General features: G+C 39.4%; 1 protein-coding gene across 8 annotated transcripts in view; it reads left to right on the top strand.

Annotated features, from left to right (window-relative positions):
• SRGAP1 (SLIT-ROBO Rho GTPase activating protein 1) overlaps positions 1–20,252 on the top strand; it is a 268,505-nt gene that overhangs the window by 206,471 nt on the left and 41,782 nt on the right. For 5 of the 8 annotated variants that reach the window (XM_025883133.2, XM_073900722.1, XM_073900723.1 and 2 more), the window contains exons 9-13: positions 3,285–3,482; positions 3,973–4,057; positions 12,493–12,520; positions 16,369–16,471; positions 20,136–20,196. In XM_025883133.2, the coding sequence (XP_025738918.1) occupies positions 3,285–3,482; positions 3,973–4,057; positions 12,493–12,520; positions 16,369–16,471; positions 20,136–20,196 (475 nt within the window). Of the gene's footprint in view, positions 1–3,284; positions 3,483–3,972; positions 4,058–12,492; positions 12,521–16,368; positions 16,472–16,983; positions 17,018–20,135; positions 20,197–20,252 lie in introns of all 8 variants that reach the window. The other 3 variants (XR_012380756.1, XR_012380755.1, XM_025883134.2) reach the window with 2 other exon arrangements.

Here is a 20,252-nt window from a genome sequence, read left to right as displayed (position 1 = left end):
ACATTATCAGAAATGAACTGTAAAAGAGCTACTCACTGTGGTCGAAGAGATAAAAGCCAAGCTTAGATTTCAGTAGGGAACCATAACCTACAAACAGTGAAATAACAGATTTTAAAATGTACCTCATAGAGATTCTAAAAGTGAGAACTACAGTGCCCCAAGCTAACAAATCTGGATGGTTTTAACATCAGATTCAACACAGCTGACGAGTGAATTATCAAAGTGGAGGACAAATCAGAAGAAAATAATCAAAATGCAGCATGGAAAAACAAAAGGAAAGAAAATACAAAGAAAGGAACACATGGGTAGCACAGTCAGTTAAGCATCTGACTTTGGCTCAGGTCATCATCTCAGAGTCCTGGGAATGAGCCCCATGTTGGGCTCCCTGCTCAGCGGGGAGTCTGCTTGTCCCTCTCCCTCTGCTCCTCCCCCGCACTCATGCATGCACTTGCTCACTCTCTTTCAAATAAATAAATAAAAATCTTTAAAAAAAAATACAAAGAGAAGGGTAACAGATATAGAGAACACAGTGATGTTTAGCATACTAATTAAACTCCCAGAAAGGAAGACAATAGAAAAGGAGATAATATTTACAGAGATAAAAGCTGAAAATTTATTAGAGTTTATGAAAAATATCACACAATTCAAGAAGTCCAAAAAAATCCAGGTAGAATATATTTTTTTAAATCCTTATATAAACACATCATGGTAAAACAATAAAAATAAATAAAATAAAACTGAGCCTAGGTGGCTCAGTTGGTTGAGCATCTGCCTTTGACTCAGGTCATGATCCCAGGGTCCTGGGATCAGCCCGAGTCGGGCTACTCAGCAGGGAATCTGCTTCTCCTTCTCCCTAGGCCCCTCCCCCCGCTTGTGCTCTCTCTCAAATAAATAAAAAAAATTTTTTTTAATGTAGAAAACTTTAAAAGCAGCTGGAGAAGCAAGCAAAGTGGCAATAGACTCACAGCAAACTTCTCATTCAACAGGAACATAGAAGCAAGAAAATATAGTGATTATCTTCAATGTATTGAAAGAAAATAGGGGCTCCTGGGTGGCTCAGTCGTTAAGCATCTGCCTTAAGCTCAGGTCATCATCCCAGCGTCCTGGGTTCGAGCCCCTCATCGGGCTCCCTGCTCAGCAGGGAGACTGCCTCTCTCTCTCTCTCTGTCAAATAAATAACTAAAATCTTTATTTTTTTTTAAAGATTTTAGTTATTTATTTGAGAGAGAGAGAATGAGAGATAGAGAGCACGAGAGGGAAGAGGGTCAGAGGGAGAAGCAGACTCCCACTGAGCAGGGAGCCCAACGTGGGACTCGATCCCGGGACTCCAGGATCATGACCTGAGCCAAAGGCAGTCGCTTAACCAACTGAGCCACCCAGGCGCCCATAACTAAAATCTTTAAACAAAAAAAAAGAAAGAAAGAAAATAAACTGCCAACCAGGGAAAAATACTTTCATAAATGAAAGTGAAATAAAAGACATTTTCTAGTCAACAAAAAAAGAGTTCACCACCAGCAGACTCATGCTAAAAGGAATTTCTAAAGGCAGGGAGTTACTCTTAAAAATATAAGGAAAGGAGGTCAAATAATGTAACTAATATATGGATAAAGCAAAATGAATACTGACTATATATAACAACTGATGTATTTAAATATATGTTAATATTTACATACATATTCTATTATAATACATTATAAAAAATAGCATATAAATAAGTAAATGAAGTTAAGGTGCTCTAAATTCTGTACATTGGAAAAAGGATAAAGCTACCGATTTACACTAGACTTTGAGCAAAGGTAGAATATGACCTAATTGTGCAAGATAAATGTAGAAGATAAAAAGCTCCTAGAAGATAACATAGAAGAGTATCTTTATGGCTCTGAGATAGGAAAATATTTCTTAAATAGGACCCAAAAAGTACTAATCATAAAGGAAGGGACTGGTAAATCAATTACATTAAAATTAGAGACAGTTCATCTAGATACTAGAGTGAAAAGCCAGAGCAGAGTGGGAAAAGATATTTGCAACACATATAACTAACGAAAGACTCATATCCATGTCTACAAATAAGAAAAAAACTCATAACCCAGTGGAAAATTGAGCAAGAGATTTAACCAAAGTATTTCCAAGAGAGGAAACCCAAATTATCTTAAATGTATTATAATGAGCTCAATCTCAGGCATCAAAGGAATGCATATTAAAACCACAGTAAGATACCAGTACACACACCCCAGCACAATGGTTTAAATTTTAAAAACTGATAATACAAACTCTTGATGTAGAGTAGCAGGAACTCTCTTACTTTGCTAGTGGGAATACAAATCAGAACAATAATTTTGGAAAACAGTCTGGCAAACCCTATAAGCAGCAATTCTGCTCATGTATGCTAGACATGTATTCATGGCAGTATTTTCAGTGGCCCAAAACTAGAAATAAGTGAGTATCAACAGTAAAAGGGATGGATTACGATGTATTCCTACAATGAATATTCAGCAATGAACTACTGTACTCCCAAGAAATGAATAAATCTTACTACATGAAGTTGAACAACAGAAACAAGACAAAAATCATACATGCTGCAGGATTCCATGTATATGAAGCACAAAAAGGCTAAAACTAACACATGATGTTAGACATCAGGATAATGGCTGCCTTTGGGAAAGAGAAAGGAGTGTGTGGTAATTAGGAGAAGTACAAGGATTTGTAACGTACCATATTTCTTGATCTGAGTGGTGGTCACGTAAGTGTGTTCACTCTGATCATTCATCAAGCTATATACTTATGGTATGTGTATTTTTTGTGTGTAGTTTAACTTCCAATTTTAAAAAGTTACTTTAAAAAGTATAATTGAGTGGTGCCTGGGTGGCTCAGTTGGTTAAGCGTCTGCCTTCAGCTCAGCTCATGATCCCAGGGTCCTGGGATCAAACCCCACATCAGGCTCATTGCTCAGTAGGGAGCCTGCTTCTCTCTCTCCTCTCCCCCTGCTTGTGTTCTCTCTCTCTCTGTCAAATAAATAAATAAAATCTTTTAAATAAATAAACTGAGAAGAGTACCCAGTGATATACATGAGATTTATAAGGATCCAAATACACAGAAATATCCTCTTGAGAATGATATTAAAGAGAGCCTCTCTTCTTATTGGTGGTAGTGGGTGATGTTTACCTGTCTCTCTCTCCTCTTCTTGGGGCAAGGCATATGTCTTCACCTCTGCCTGACAGAGTAGATTCTGAGTGTGGGATCCACAAAATCATGTGGTAACAGGAGAAATGTGTTCCTGTCCCCAGGTTAAGAAAACAACCGAAGCCACGTTGCAGACCATACAAGATATGGTCACCATCGAGGACTACGATGTCTCTGAATGCTTCCAGCACAGCCGTTCCACAGAGTCTGTGAAGTCCACGGTCTCCGAGACCTACCTGAGTAAGCCCAGCATTGCCAAGAGAAGAGCAAACCAGCAGGAGACGGAGCAGTTCTACTTCATGGTACGTCTGTCACTTCCCAGACGCTCTTGGGGCTCAGATCTGGGGTCCCCAAACACAGCTTCTAGAGTTGGATTGGAATCACCTGGGTTCTTTATTAAACTACAGACTACTGTCTGCCCTCGGAGTTCCCAATTCTCTTGGGTCTGAGATAGGATTTAGGAGTTAGTACTTTTGTAAAAGTTCCTCAGATTTAAAGAGGGCTGCTCTAAGACCACTTTTAAACTTTAATGTACATACATTTCACCAGGAGAGCTTGTTAACATGCAGGTTCTGATTCCAGTAGGTCTTGGGAAGGAGGTACCTGGGAGTCTGCATCCCTGATAGGCTCCCAGATGATGGCAGATAATGCTGGTCTGCATCAGACTGTACTCGGAGTAGCAAGGTTCTAGAATCTAGCAGATAAAAGTGGCTGGATTTTAGATACCCTGCAGGAAGTTCCTTGACATGAAATATATTTTTTTAAGTTAAAAATGAATCTTTTCTTTTGCAGAAACTCAGAGAATATTTGGAAGGTAGTAATCTCATCACAAAACTTCAAGCCAAACATGACTTGTTGCAGAGGACCCTTGGAGAAGGTCAGTTATTTGAAGCAGACGGGGAGGATGACATGGTTTTTGTATTGTGTCACATAGATATTCCATGAAGAGTGTGAGTTGTGGATTTGTTTTAAGAAGCAGAGAACACTGTTTAGATTGGGCTTTTGCTGTAACCGTGTAATAATCAGGTTCTCCCTGGAACTCTAACTTGGTGCTAACCTTGAGGAGGAATAGTGCAATCTGGGGAGGGCTGAAAAGCCAGCCCAGAGCTCCTGAGCAACGCTCTGCCCAGCCTGGTGCTCCTAACACCTGGTGCCCCTAATGGGGAGAAGACTGGGCGGAGCTGCACCTGCGCCCACCTGCTGACCACCCAGCCACTGCTTCCTTACCCTCTGGGACCTGTCCAGCCTTCCAGCTCCACCCCCTTTGGTTTAGTGGGCCAGTATTTGTTGTCACATCTAATGCCTTCGTGAACTCTAGGAACCAGTTAAACCAGTTTGGGCGACTTTTCTTTTTTTTCTTTCCACAGACATTGATTTTACTTGAGAAAAAAAATCTAATGAAATATACTGCTGTAGCTAATAATAATAACACAAGAAGAGCTATCACTTCTATAGGGCTTTTTCTGTGCTAGCCATTGTTCTAAACTATATATTGAGCTGGGCTATAACTTTCCCCATTTTTACAGATGAGAAAAACAATGGGGAAAAAAGGATTATAGTTTAAAAGGGACTGTGTAAATGTTACCCTTTCTCTTTTAATCTTCTTGAAATTTAAAAGGAAAAAAATAAATACAAGCAAAGTCCCTTTTTTAAGTGCCTCATAGTCTGTAACTTTATCTTTTATTCACACTAGATCTTGCCAGAAGTTATAAAAAGTGAAAGAGAATACAGATGGGAGTGGGAAATGAGGGGAGAGAGGTGTGTAACTCAGGCCAAAAAGAGATTGCTGCCCTTTGACCTAAACTCTTGTCCCCTACCATTCTAGAACCTTCCTACAGACAAGGCGGTTTTTTTCATCACCTTATCTCCTGGTTTCCTCCAAAGGACACAGTATCCTCAGGGAATGAGCACTTGGAGAAAGGTCATCATGACCTAAGGCTCCATGTATTACAGATAGGATGCCAGATTCTAAGATAAAAGGCTGATTTCATTTAGAAAAAGAATTAACATTTAAACTACTAGGAAGTGTCTTAAATAAAATAACCAAAGACAATATGTGAACTTTCATTAGATTTTGAATCCAAAAAGCGAGTTACAAAAGGCATTTTAAGGACAACTGGGGAAATTTAAATATAGACAGACTGCATATTAAATGACATTATTGAATTCATTTTCTGAGATATGACGGTGGTATGATTATGAAGGAGAAGATTCTCATTCTTAAGAAATGTTTGCTAAGGGGCGCCTGGGTGGCTCAGTCGGTTAAGCGTCTGCCTTTAGCTCCGGTCAGATCCCTCCCCTCAGCAGGGAGCCTGCTTCTCCCTCTCACTCTGCCTGTCGCTCCCCCTGCTCATGCTCTCTCTCTCTCTCTGTGTCAAATAAATAAATAAAAATCTTTTTTTTAAAGTGGCAATATTAAGAAAATGAAAATCATAATTGAAGTTAAAAAAAAATGTTTCCTAAGTATCATAATATCTGCAAGTTACTTTCAGTCGATCCAAGAGAAAAGATAGAGAGGGAGAGAAAAGGAAATAAGGCCCATATGGCAAAATGTTAACAGTTGGGAAATCTAAGTGAAGGGTAGCCCTGCACAAGGTTTTCAACTCTTCTATAATGGAGGTTGGAACTTTTTTTAAAAAAGCCTTTTTTTTTCCTTTGAATAGTTGTCTTACCTCAGCAATCATGTCCCAGTTTTTTTTCTTTTCTCCTTCATAGTATCATGTAAGATCCATTTTTTCCACCTACCACAAAATGCCTGATATTTCAGCAATGCCCCCAAGGTCAGGTGCTGGTCCCAAAGCATAAATTATCATTAAGTGTTTTGACAAATGCTTACTGGCACAAAGCCCTTCCCTACAGGACTGGATACCACGTTAGAAATCGTGAGTTGGAGGCAATTAAGTAGTGGGTGAATTCATTCTTGGCATGCGTGCAGACACATGTGTTAATTCGCTTGGGGTCCCATTCTGAAACTTTTATGATACTCATTCTACATAGATTCCCTGACGTCTCCCAGAGAGAAAACCCCAGCGGTTCATATGATTTTATATGGCATTATTGGACAGGGCTCTATTTTAGCCCACTTACTGAACCCACATGCCAGATCCCGTCGTCAGCTGCTGTACTGTGTAAAGCTGTATTGTACCTTGGGAACTCTGAGCCAGGGTTTCTTTATCTTGGAATTTCTCTCACTGGGTTTCAGTATCATAGTGACACAAGCTGGGTTCAGGGGTACCAGGCCTTCACCAGATTGGATTTATTCAGAAACTAGATGGTTCTCAGACACGCTAGGCTCTGCCCACACGCTGCGAACCTTCCGGCCCCCCGGCCCTGCCCCACGTGCAGGCTTGGCAGCACACCACACACTGGGCACTGCCTGGGCTTCATGCTGGCAGCGTTGCCCCGAGAAAGGCTGAGCCTGCCCCCACCTTCTAGCTCGACCCTTGTGAGCCTGCTGGCTTTCCATGCAAGCCCTGTTCGAGTTAATAGGCTTAAACCAAAAGAGACAGGAAAGTTCATGGTGCCTGTCCCACAATGAGATAATCCAATGGGGAGTCCTTCTGAAGGAATCCAAGTCTGGGCTTGGTGAAATAAGGTTAGTAGCACAGGATTCAATGGTGTGTTTGGGGACAGTCATGACTTTTATAGAGAGATCACATCTCTGAATTATACTAGACTCACTGCTGCAAAAACTGCCTTCGTAGTAAAACAAATAGGGCCTAACCCAGGGATTTAGCAGTTGATCGTACACAGCTGAAACTGTAACTACAGACATGTGTTTGGCCTGTCTTACCGCTTGCTTTTGGCAGCCTACCAGAGGCCCAGTAAGTCCTTTGATTTACAACATTGTGAAGCAACTAAGATTGGGCTCTTAAAGGCGCACTGTCAAAATTCAGAATTCCACATCTCTGAAAACTGTTGAAATAAAAAGAAACACATAATGAGTTGTTAAGACCAAAGTCATCACCTTCATCATCCTTCAGCAACACCATTATAAAGTGATGTCATTTGTTTTTCATTTGGAGAAGTTACATCAACACAGTAAATGAGATCTACATCAGTAAAACTGAGGCACTGAAATTGTTTCTTTTTCTTTTAATAAGGAGCCTTCATGTTCACACTGGCTTCTTTATGTGCAACATTTGGAGTTAAGGGGGGGGTTGTAAATATCAGTGCAGTTTTCACTAAACACAGATAATCTGACACTGGAAGCAGAGTTCCATGTTAGATTGTTTCTAGTCCTGGGCATAAGGTTTCTGACAAAGAAATTAAATGGCTTATCGTCATTGAATCCATTGTCTGTCTCTGAGTAGGAGCACAAACATACTTTCCAAAAGAGAAGCTGATTGTGAATAATTATGTTTTTTAGAAAAGCAATGTATTCTTAAGGAAGAAAAAGGACTGAAAAGTAATGCCAGGAGTCCTTATCAGTCATTCATTAGGGACCCAATTCCAGGTGCCTCTGTCCAGTTTGAGCTGTGCACATTTTAAATATTTCATCTAGTTGGGTTTTTGTTTTTTTTTTTTAAATCTCAGATTGCCACCACACTGTATTTTGGTTTTCCCTTTTAGTCTGTGGTGGTAAAATACATTTGAGTGTGAAAAATAATTCACTTCTTAATTCTCAAGTGAAATGATCGGAGTAGTCAAAGTGGGTGTTTGTAGCAAGAATAAGATAATCCTGGATCATGAGTCATTTTTTGCCTCCAAATGGCTTATATTGTGGGATGGGGAGGGGGGTGAGGGAAGAAATTGTCTGTTGTTTTTAATAATTAAATAGCCTTCCAAAGAAAGTGATTGAAATCTAATCCTCAAACCGCTGGAAGCTTTCACATTTCTCGGGGAAGCAGATTCTTCTAAGCTTGTGTGTTATTGATCTATTAATGATGATACTGATTAAAAAATAAAACCTCATTCATCAGTTGAGGCACACTCAGTACTATTAGCTGAACAAAACAATGGATGTGGTGGTGGCAGTTATACTATGAATGATAGTTCTTGAGAAGCTTGCTCTTGGCTCATTAATCAAAATGTATCTTTTATAGGTTTTTAATTTTTTATCTCATACTATTAACCATGGATGGATGGAGCAAAATGATTTTAAGCCATTTAATATGTGATCTTTTTCTAAATCTAGAGAATCTTTGCTTGGGATATTTTAACAAAAGTAGCAAAACTTCAAAGTTATAGAAAACATTTCATTTCTAAGGAGTTATTAGTGTCTTTATCATTGAATCCCTTGAAAGTGATTAACCTCAATTATCCGGTTTAATTTTGTAGATACTTTAAATTTTATTTTATTTTTTAAAGATTTTATTTTTAAGTAATCTCTACACCCAGCATGGGGCTCACACTTACAACCCCGAGATCAAGAGTGGCACCCTCTACTGACCAAGCCAGCCAGGCGCCCCAGGACTTTTAAAATTTTAACTTAATGTGTGTTATATAATTTTAACTTAATGTGTGTTATATAATCAAGTACATCTTTAGCATTTTGTATTTGATTTTATCCATATGGGGGAGACAGAAGCATAAGCCATAATCCCTACCCTTCTTTTTAGGATCTTTCAAAGTATTTGCTGGGGAATAAGACTTATATTTTTATGATATATTACTTGGGAGCTCAGGTCTAGAATTAAAACAAACTTGATCAAAATAGCACCAACATTTTTCACAGAACTAGAACAAACAATCCTAAAATTTGTATGGAACCACACAAGACCCCAAATAGCCAAAATAATGTTGAAAAAGAAAAGCAAAGAGGAAGGCATCACAATCCCAGACTTCAAGCTGTATTACAAGCTGAAATCATCAAGACAATATGGTACTGGCACAAAAACAGACACATAGGTCAGTGGAACAGAATAGAGAACCCAGAAATGGATCCATAAATATATAGTCAACTAATCTTCAACAAAGCAGGAAAGGATATCCAATCGAAAAAAGACAGTCTCTTCAACAAATGGTGTTGGGGAAACTGGACAGTGACATGCAGAAGAATGAAACTGGACCACCTTCTTACACCATACACAAAAATAAATTCAAAGTGAATGAAAGAACTAAATGTGAAACAGAAGACCGTCAAAATCCTAAAGAACAACACAGGCAGCAACCTCTTTGACCCTGACCTCAGCAACTTCTTGCTAGACACATCTCCAGAGGCAAGGGAAACAAAGGCAAAAATGAACTGTTGGGACTTCATCAGGATAAAAAGCTTCTGTACGCAAAGGAAACAATCAACAAAACGAAAATGCAGCCTATGGAATGGGAGAAGATATTTGCAAATGACATATCAGATAAAGGACTAATATCCAGAATCTGTAAAGAACTCATCAAAATTGGGGCACCTGGGTGGCTCAGTCATTAAGTGTCTGCCTTCGGCTCAGGTCATGGTCCCAGGGTCCTGGGATTGAGCCCCACTTTGGGCTCCCTGCTCAGTGGGAAGCCTGCTTCTCCCTCTCCCACTCCCCCTGCTTGTGTTCCCTCTCTCGCTGTCTCTCTCTGTCAAATAAACAAATAAAATCTTTAAAAAAAAATCATCAAAATCAACATCCAAAAAATAAATAATCAGTTAAGAAATGGACAGAAGACATGAACAGACATTTCTCCAAAGAAGACATACAAGTGGCTAACAGACACATGAAAAAATGTTCAGTATCACTGTGCATCGGGGAAATACAAATCAAAACCTACCACTTGTCAGAAAGGATGACATCAACAGTAAACAGCAGATGTTGGTAAGGATGCAGAGAGAGGGGAACCCTTTTGCACTATTAGTGGGAATGCAAACTGGTGCATCCACTCTGGAAAACAGTAGGGAGGTTCCTCAAAAAGTTAAAAATAGAGCTACCCAAAGACCCAGAAATTGCACTATTAGATATTTATCCAAAGGATACAAAAATGTTGATTTGAAGGGGCACATGTACCCCAGTGTTTATAGCAGCATTATCAACAATAGCCAAATTATTTTATTGGGAAAGAGCCCAGTTATTTATTGGGAAAGAGCCCAAATGTCCATTAACCGATGAATGGATAAAGATGTGGTATATATATGCAGTGGCATATTACTCAGCCATCAATAAGAATGAAAACCTGCCATTTGCAACAATGTGGATGGAACGAGAGGGTATTATGCTAAGCAAAATAAGTCAGTCAAAGAGACAAATATCATCTGATATCACTCATATGTGGAATTTAAGAAACAAAACAGATGAACATAGGGGAAGGGAAGGAAAAATAAAATAAGATAAAAAAAGAGGAAGGGAAACCATAGGAGACTCTTAACTATAGAGAACAAACTGAGGGTTGCTGGAGGGGAGGTGGGTGGGGGATGGGCTAAATGGGTGATGGGCATTAAGGAGGGCACTTGTTGGGGTGAGCACTGGGTGTTAATTGTAAGTGATGAATCACTAAATTCTCCTGAAACCAGTATTACACCATATATTAACTAACTTGAATTTAAATTTAAAAAATAAAAAAGATTTGTATATTTATGGGAAAAAAAAAAACCTGGACCCTAGGGCCAGATGCATCACATACTAACAGTGTGACCTTGAGCAAGTCACAGTAACTTGCCTCCTATATGCTCGGTCTCTTCCATAAAATAAAATAAAAATAACAGTACCTGCTTTATAAGGTTTTGTGAAAATTGTGAGTTAATGTATAGAAGGTGCTTAGAACAGTGTCCAAGTGTTGGACATCATTGCTATTTTTATTGTTGTTAGTAGTATATTTTGTGTCATACTTCTGTAAGAATAAAGTATGCAGCATGACAGAATACAGTACAGCACAAGCCTGCTAGTTTCTCTGTCCTCAGAGAACCTTTTGCTCATTCTCCTGACTCACCCTGCGTGCTCTCAGCTAGGTCCTGTGGCCCCAGAACAACCTAAATGGTGGTGACTGTCAAATCTTAATCTCCAGCCCTGACTTGTCTCTGTGCTTTAACCATGTACAGCCAGCTTCCTGCTGAAGGATATCCTGGAAGACACCACTTTCTAGGAGACCATCTCTCCCACTTAAAATAGCTAGAAATTATTCTGGAGTTCTCTGTCCACCTTCTCCTTTTTCTTGTCCCACAAAATAGCAAAAGGCCAGAAGAAAAAAGGGAGTTAGAGTTAAAGGATATACAGAACTGGGTAGTGGGGGAAACCAGATTTTTCCCCTTTCCTCCCAGCCCCAGTCTGAGTCAGGGCCCAGCACTGATTCTAGTAGACCTACAGTGGCCTGAGTCTGGGTTGAGGAAGGTATTTTCTCTCATATTAACTGATATTACCCCCCCCCCTTAACAAATAGAACATTAATCAAATCCTTTGTTTCTTATTCTTCAAAAGCAGGTAATAGAGTAAAAGACTCTGTTGCCTTGGAGCGTTCATTCACCATTTCCAACAAGCCAGCTCTGTCTACAGATGTTATACTGGCCTCATCCCACAAATCAGAATCACTGATAGGATGGGCTGGACGTACCTGTTGGTGCTGCAGCGTGAGCCTTCTCTGCTAGCTGTAACTTCAGGCTTTTTCAGGAGCACATCGTCATTTTGCAGACAAACCGGTGGAATGGTTCTCTCTTCCACACCGCTCCCACAGCTCCACCCGAAATGTGAGAAAGAGCAGACAGCAACCACAGACACATTCACACTTGGAATTAGCACAGATTGTAGGAGCACTACGAAAATACAGAGCCAATGTTTAAAACCAGTCAAGAAGCCCGAAGATATAAGAAACTCATGTTTTAAATGACAGGGAACTCTGAAAGGCTATCAGCTTACAGGTTGTAGAATGTAGCATAATTTAACATCCTTGTCTTAATACCTGCCAGTGTCATTTCTGATTATAAAATGCAACTTCTCACCTGACTGCATATTACAGAAAGAACACCAACTTAATATAAAGGAAATTGAGTTTTCCCACCCTATCTGACCACCTTCTAACCCAAGTATCTATCAAGACAAAGGAAATAACTAACATCCAAATCTTCGATGTGTTTTATCTGTATTTCTTTGTTAACCTTACAGTTAAGATCAAGCAGCTGTTTCATGTTTTCTGAATAACAAATATTCCTGCCTCAGATTGCCAAGTGAAACATGTTTCTCCTCCGATCTATAGGATTTATTAAATTTTAAGTATAAGTTTTACAAAATGTTTACTTCGAATTATTTGTCTATCATGATATGCTATCCTCATGCTTTCCACCATAAAATGTGTAAGTTATTATAAACTCAGCATCTTAAAGTAAGGGACAGGTGATACAAAAGATTACCAAGTGCATTCCACCGATTCCATTCCATTTACTTATTTTAATTTTTTTTTCTGCAGGTCATAGAGCTGAATATATGACTACAAGGTAGGAAAATATTTTATCATAACTCTGTGTCTCACTTTTTTTTTCCCCCTTAACAACAAGCAACCATTCAGTGCTGCAAGAATGAACGAATTTTGTTAATGAACATGGAAGATCATTTTGACTCTCGACAAACCATAGTAACACGAAATGTTTGGGGTTCTCACAAAACCAGATTTGCTCTGGCAGATCTGAGGGTTTCCCAGTGTAATTGTGAAGCTCTTTAACGAGTAGATTACTTAAGAAAGATTTAAATCGAATGGGCTTGGTTTATCTAATCCAAAACACTTTCAGTTTCTAGAAATAGTCTGATTTGATCATTTAATTAACAAGCAACGTTATGTGCATATCTACTGTATTAGCAAAGAGAAAGCATGATCAGTTACTTTCTGCTCCTACTTTTCCTTATGTCATATAAAACTTAGAACTATACCAAATACTCAGGATTTTAGCTTCTTACCCCTTGTGGGTTCACTTTAAAGATTTAACTTTTAATATTACAGCCATATTGCACTTTTTTCTTTTTTTTTTTTCTTAATTCATAAAGGGAAACTATCGCTGAGAAAGAAAAGCCTTTTTGGAAGCAGATTCTGATTTGGGTTGGGGAAAGTTTGCAACTTTTATTTTTCTGTGCCAGCATTTGTGTAACAGCCAGAAATTATTCTAATTGACATAGCTAGACATTGCACTCTTGAAGCTGAGTTCTCTTTGAGGTGAGAGGCATTTAGAACACTGGTGTGTGTGTGTTGCAGTAATTGGCAAGTTGATTTTCAAGGCTGTATAATGTTCCTGCTGGGCAATTTATTAAGAAGGAAGCCCTCTTCTTGGTGAACCAACTAGAAGGCCACAGCTAGTGACTTGTCCGCACCTCACGGAAATACCGAGGTTTTTTTCCTTCCCCGTGTCAGTGACAAAGAGGAGTATTACTTCTGCATAGTAATAGGCAATTTATGGAGCTTTTTTCATATATATGATCTCTTTGTGCTACCAACTGTTTTACTTTTGTCTCTATATTATAATTAACATAAAGCACTTCGAAAAAAGATCTCTTTTTAAAAGAAAGGAAGGCAAATACATGAATTTGCAATGAGAACTGTCATTGCCTAACAGACTAGGTACGCAAATCGACCTGACCTGTACTTCCTGTCATCCACATGGGCGTCCTACGCAGGAGCCGGATTACCTGCAAGTCGTTGGGGGCCGGCAAACCAGAGCGAGCCATACCATTCCAGTGTTGGCTGGCGCGGCCCTGATTCTGTTCACCGGATGAGTGCACAGTAAAGCCGGTGCTGTCAGGGGCCTGAGAAGCCGCCTCTGCCGCTGAAGGGACTTTGACAAGCGCTCGGGCACTTTGTTTTCCTGTCAGGTGTCTCTCCCAATGGTAGTGTCGTCACACTGGCCTCATACTTTAGAATCGCCAGGAGAGGCAACTTGCAGGCCTCTGGTAGACAGCTCAAAAGACAGGTCTTCACATGCCCCAGCCAGGAGCTGCACTGCTTCTCTCAGTCATGGAGGGACAATGATCTAGCTCTACTAACGGACTTTGGCTCCAGCCGCAAGATTTGCTTGTCTGAGTCGGTGACAGAACGAAATGAGCCTGTGTCCTTATCCCGTTAGCTTCGTCAACGGCTCCAGATGTCACCAAGTGTGCAGCACTGCTGGACCTTGTAATAACCATGTTTTCTGGTTTCTTTATTGGATGCTTTGATGTCTTGGGGCCTTGCTGACCTTGGAGGGACTGCTACCCCCAAGGTTAGCCAATTCATGGAAATAGGTCATGCTCACAAGTATGCCTTTTGTGTGCAGACCAACCAATCCAGACCCATACCGCCAACTGCATCCTTTATCGGGCTTTCATGTTCAAGGTCACTCTCCCCCTTCCCTGATCACCACACTTTATGGTGTGGTGTACCAGACAACTGAGAATAGTCCCTATTCCCCAGAGCCCGCCAAACTTACTCAACCTAGCCAGTCCTAAACCTGCTTACCCTCCCTCGCACATTCCTTCCTGTGGAAACCACAGCATTGCCCCGCGCCCTCTGCCTCCCCATCTACTCTGGTGCTTCCCCATGTACCCCTCCCCCGTGGAGTAGCCTGCCCCCTCCTCTTGGGCAGTGTGGGTAACAAACTGTCTTTTCAATGGCCTTTGCTTCTGATCTGGTGGCCTCACCATCCCTGAATAAAAATAAAGTCTACATTTTAAAACACTTGGAAAATAATGAGGGGCACCTGCGTGGTGCATTCGGTTGGGCGTTGATGCTTGGTTCCGGCTCAGGTCATGATCTCGGTGGTGAGATCCAGCCCAGTGTGGGGTTCTGTGCTGAGTGTAGAGTCTGCTTGAGGCTCTCTTTCCCTCTCCCTCTGCCCCTCCCCACCACCCCATAAAATACATTATTTTTAAAAATCTTTTAAAAATACTTATAATGAAAAGAGTGGATGAAATCAATCACGTAAAGTTAAACTCCTTGGTGGGTAGTTTTGGTTTTTATGCCTACCAGATCCTTTCCCCTGTGAATAGGCTAGAATTCAGTATATAAAAGAGATTTGAGGAATTTCACCAGTGGCAGGACATGATATACTGCCTGGTAGAAGTTTCCATATTCACTTCTAGACTCTTGCAAAAACTCCTCTTAACCTCTCAAACACATGGGACTTCAGGTACTGTTCACTATATACCCTGTTAATCCTTTGAGCCCACCTGCTGGTTGAGTCTTAGAATTTGGCTATGGAAGGCTGTCACCTTTGCTCCCCTACCTCTCTTGATAGCTAAAGAATGTGGTAATATCTTAGGAATCTAGTCAGGCTTCCTCATATTCTTGGGATTTTGTTTCTAACCTGGCCTTTCTGAACACCAGTGAACTAAACAGGTAATTCTTCCTAGACAGTTTGCAGCATAATGAAGGGCTTTACCTAATTTCCAAGTGTGATGTATGCCCTCATATAAGCCTTCCAATGAAGAAGGAGTTAAAATTCGAATGTCTAGAGAACAGTCCTGGGACTCTTCTTCCCTGTATACCCTGTGTACCATTCAGCACAGTTGGAGAAGCTGAGTCAGGTACTTCTGACCCTCTGCTCTAGAGGAAGAGGGCAGAAGAGGCCCCCTCTCTCCATGACAGAGCAAGATGATGCAGGGTCTGAATGGAGTACGTGGTGCACCGGACGTGTGTATGTTAGAGAGACTGGCTCAGCCACCAAAGCAAACAGACTGGAGATGGAGAGTCCAGAGCAGAATAAAGGGTGCATCCTAATGCTCTACAAATATTTAAGTGATGAGATAGTTTGTTACAAAGAAATAGTCATTCACATGAGCCTGTATCTACCCCCTCCCCGAGAAAGCATTGAAACCAAACTCATTTTTCACTTGTGACCCCATTAATACTTTTTTGCATAAAATAAAACCTCATTAATATCTGAGGGATACTGAACAGATGTGACGTTACTTGTATTGACGAATTATGTTGTAACTAAAAATATTATATTTAATTTCTCATATTGGGATTTATCAAGAGCCCTGATTTTTATGACTCACTGTGTCTTCCGTGTGACTCATAAGCCAGTCGGGTTTGTAACACTTGGCCAGATAGCTCACAGTTCCATTTTTAAACAAACTAGCAAACAAATGTCATATACAGTGTACAAGAGAAGGGTAGTCTGAATGAAGAGTTTCTGTCGCTTTTGATCACATAAGTAAAAGTAAATAAATGGGAAAAGGGAAGGACTCTTTTCCCCCCATGGGTGGGGGTGGAGAGGGCACGCGAGAAATCCTGTTTTGTGATTTTGATGTGACCTATGGGTATTTCATTTATTGTTTGATTTCTGCCATGCTCAGTAATTATATTCCCTTCCCTTAGGCCTCCAAATGTTCCCCCTAAGCCCCAGAAACACAGGAAGTCCAGACCCCGCTCACAGTATAATGCTAAGTTGTTTAATGGGGATTTGGAAACATTCGTCAAGGTACTGGCACCAGCCATCTGGGTGGCTGATCTCCACGCTTCTTACTATAATGGTCTCGGCCTCTCATAAAAGGAGGCAGGTCATTATGTCCAAGTCTGTCCTGGGGCTCTTTGCTTTCCCAGAAAATCAATATAATATTTCCTGAAGTCAGAGAGGAAAGAATATTTGGTTTGAGTGCCTTCAGAAGAGGAAATAAATGTGGGTATTATGCTGGCAAAAGAGAAAGCCCTCTTTCTTTCTTTAAAAAAAAAAAAAGCCATAATTTGTGCAAAAAGGAAAAGAGCTACCTGATAAAATATTTTGTTTTTACTCGTGCAAATTAGATGGCACAAAGTATATTTTTAAAGTATATTGTTAGGGTAGCTCTGAAGCACAGCAAGAGTTTCGATTTCCCGTGACTTGAGGAATTCATTATATTGGATAAATTGTAAGACCCTGCAGTCTGTATCTTGTATCTCTGCTGTGTTTACTCTGTCTTCTTTTTCATCCTGTATTTCTGATAATGCTTCTAGCCGAGGACGAAGGAACTCACACGCGAGACATCAGGTATAGTGCTACAGGGAGGCGAGGGCACAGCCTCTTTTGCTCTTGGTATCATTTTCAAATCATAATCATGCTTGGCTTTAATTACATTTTTAAGGTCTTTGAAAGAAAAATGTTTGCAGTTGGAAATTAGGTTTAAAAATAGGCTTTACTATTTATGGCTTCCTACCTATTTACTATAGAAAGGAGTTATAGAAATCAAACACTGACTTAAGAGGACTTGTCTCTTCTAGTAAAAGTGGATAAACACTTAGTTTTTACATTACATATTTGACAATTGTACCAAATTTGAGTCAAGGGCTTTTGTTAAGGTGAGTCAATGTTAAATACCAAATGCACATTAATACTGGATTATGGACCCTCAGATAAATTATACAAAAAAGAGAAGAGCTTTTTCTTTCATGGCTAACATTTTATGTCATAGACTCCAGTGTTTCTGAAGACTAAATTTATGTAGGAAATCACATCATTAGTAACCTCCCTTAATACTATGTTATAGATGTCTTAGTTTCTTTAAAGACAGATCTTCTATTGAATATGTGCTCTAATAGTTAAAAAATGTGTGTACGTGCGTGTGGCATGTACACACGGACAGACACATACATACACACATACATGCATACATGCATACATACAGAGAGAGATTGAGAACGTCTGGCAGCCTTAAAAACAAGCCCTACCTTGGCATTAAGTGAAAAGCCATTGGACAACCTAAATCGCAGTCACAAACCCACTGCCATAAGCCTCCAAAGAGCCTTGTTGGCTCTAATTTAATATAAAATTATTGTCAAATTTGATTAGCTAGCTTCCCAGCCCAAGGCTTATAAGCAGGGGCAAATTAGCTGGAGGGAAGGGAAGATAAAGATAAGATGAAAGGACTGAGATATGCAGCTGATGGTCTGGCAGAGAAAGAATAGAGAAAAGCTCAAAGAAACAAAGGTATGATTACATTATATTTGATAACACAGTACAAGAATGACTGCCTAAGGTGATAGGACAGCTCATATTATATTTGTAAAAGATTTTTCATTAAGAACAATTAATGGAAACCAAATTTAGGTATTAAAGAAGGCGTAAACCAGTTGTCATGGGAAATTCACTTAGGTGAGCTCTTCCATGTCCCAGATGGCATATTAAAGAATCTTTGGTCATAGAAGCAAAACAGTGGATACAGAGATCTCTGCCCTTCTGGAAAGTGCTCCATCCCTTGAGGTCCACAATATCACTGTGAGAAAGCAAGAGCAAACCATTTTTCCTTTTTCCCATGGGGAAACTGAGGCACAAAAGGACCCCCCCCCTTTTTCGTTTGTTTGTTTGAATGGTGCGTGGAGCACAGCCCATTATTTCACTTCTTGTAAACTATTTTCTACCAAAGCATCTGGCATCCATGAAATTAAATTAAAACACACACACTTATTACTTTTTGACCACAAAATTCATTGTATCTGAATAAAATACTGATGGTAAGCAAAAGATTAGCGATTATCTGAGCAAATTTTGGAATAATGTGAAAACTTAAGACATTTTTATTTAGAACTTTCTTAGTGCGAACATTTTTCTTTTAATAACATTTTATTCTTTCTTTTTGTTTTAATACTAAGTTCGGCAGAGGTGCAAACTAATATTCTCCTTTTATCACTTTACATTTAAATATTTGTTGCTCTTTTAGATTACAGTTTTAAGTGAATCCGTCATATAAGGGTTACTTCCCCTAAAGAAAAATCCCCTCACATGTTCAGTAAGTGTTGATGTAATTACATCGCTATTCTTGAGCCAACTAGTCCACACTAAAGAGTTTTTATTCTTAAAGGACCTTCTCTAAGAAATTAATAAAGTATATATCCCTAAAACAAATTAACTAATTAGAGAAACTTAATACAGTCTCGAGAAGTGACTGAAGCATTAACTGGTTTACACACTGATTAGATGGTCTAAAACCTAAAATAAAACTATTCCTCAAGAAGTGTGTTAGCCATTCTAGGAATAGTAAAGAGTTTAAATGGCTCAGCTGCATTATTCCCAATCCTTCCCCTGTTACTTAATTGGAAAGGTTAGTAGATTCTGAATTGTTCTCATATATTAAGACAACGAAATTCTTCTTGTGTTTCAGAATAAAATTCCTTATGAATTAGTACCTGATGTCTGCTAATCATTTTGAACCTCCAAGTTTCCTATAAAGATCTAATTCCTGAAACAGCAGAGTCTTTAAAAAGTACATGAAAAATAACTCCATAGGCAGTAACCTTCTTTAACTACATGGAGTGCATGGCATTGATACATATTTAACTGTGACCTTAGCAGCTCCTTCATCTCATCTGTCATCCTATACATGTTTTAAAACATTTCCAGAATTCACATCTGTTCAGTAGAGTGCACTGACTCTATTATAAGATGTGGGGAAAGAGGCCAAAAAACTGTCCCTTCCTCAGAAAACAAGATCTAATGGGATGTGCATTTGTGCCATTTTTTCATAATCCTTAAAACATGTAAAAATAACAATGAAAAATCTATAAGGATGAGTAAGTTCTGATGCAAACCAAATAAATATATAACACATTATAATCATGTAGAAGGCAATCCTCCTATCATGTATCTGGAAGCATGTAAGCTTTTTTATAACTGTTGTCATCCAGATGGTGTACTCTCAGGATGTCACAGGGTCCTGGGATGTCTAGAAGGCTGTGTGTAGTGACTGGTATGGCCAGTCAGTTCTAAGGTGCTATTGTTCGAATACACAGAGTTCTCTTTAGGCCCATTAGATTAATTACTTGTATAAATAACCCTTAAAAAAATGAGTGATTCATGTATTCATTTTGATACATGAGTCTAAATATAAGTAAAACAGATGAATTAGCTTTGACATCTCTAGGCACAACAGAGGAAATTGAAACAGGATTGCGTTAAATGTATTTAATGTGGTTTGCTCCAGAACTGAAATATACCTTTGGTTAAATATAATCTTATTTTTGGCCTTAGTAGAATATTTTAGAGGGGGGAGTATTTGGAAATGATCATCTAAAAGAGTAAAAAGCACTCTTTAATTAGGGTTAAACTGTGAACTTTATTATGTGTGATTTATGCCTCTCTTTTGTGGTTAACTGGTTTCCATCTCTTTACCCAGGACTCAGGACAGATTATCCCTCTCATTGTGGAAAGCTGTATTCGGTTCATCAATCTCTATGGTAAACCATAAACTATGGAATTCTTATTTTGTTTTTTGTTTTTTGTTTTTAAGATT

This window comes from Callorhinus ursinus, unplaced genomic scaffold (assembly GCF_003265705.2).
Source record: "Callorhinus ursinus isolate GAN/ISIS: 27379988/994484 unplaced genomic scaffold, GSC_fseal_2.0 scaffold14, whole genome shotgun sequence".
Taxonomy (NCBI): domain Eukaryota; kingdom Metazoa; phylum Chordata; class Mammalia; order Carnivora; family Otariidae; genus Callorhinus; species Callorhinus ursinus.
Note: the sequence above shows the minus strand (reverse complement) of the source record. Positions and strands in the feature narration are given on the sequence as shown.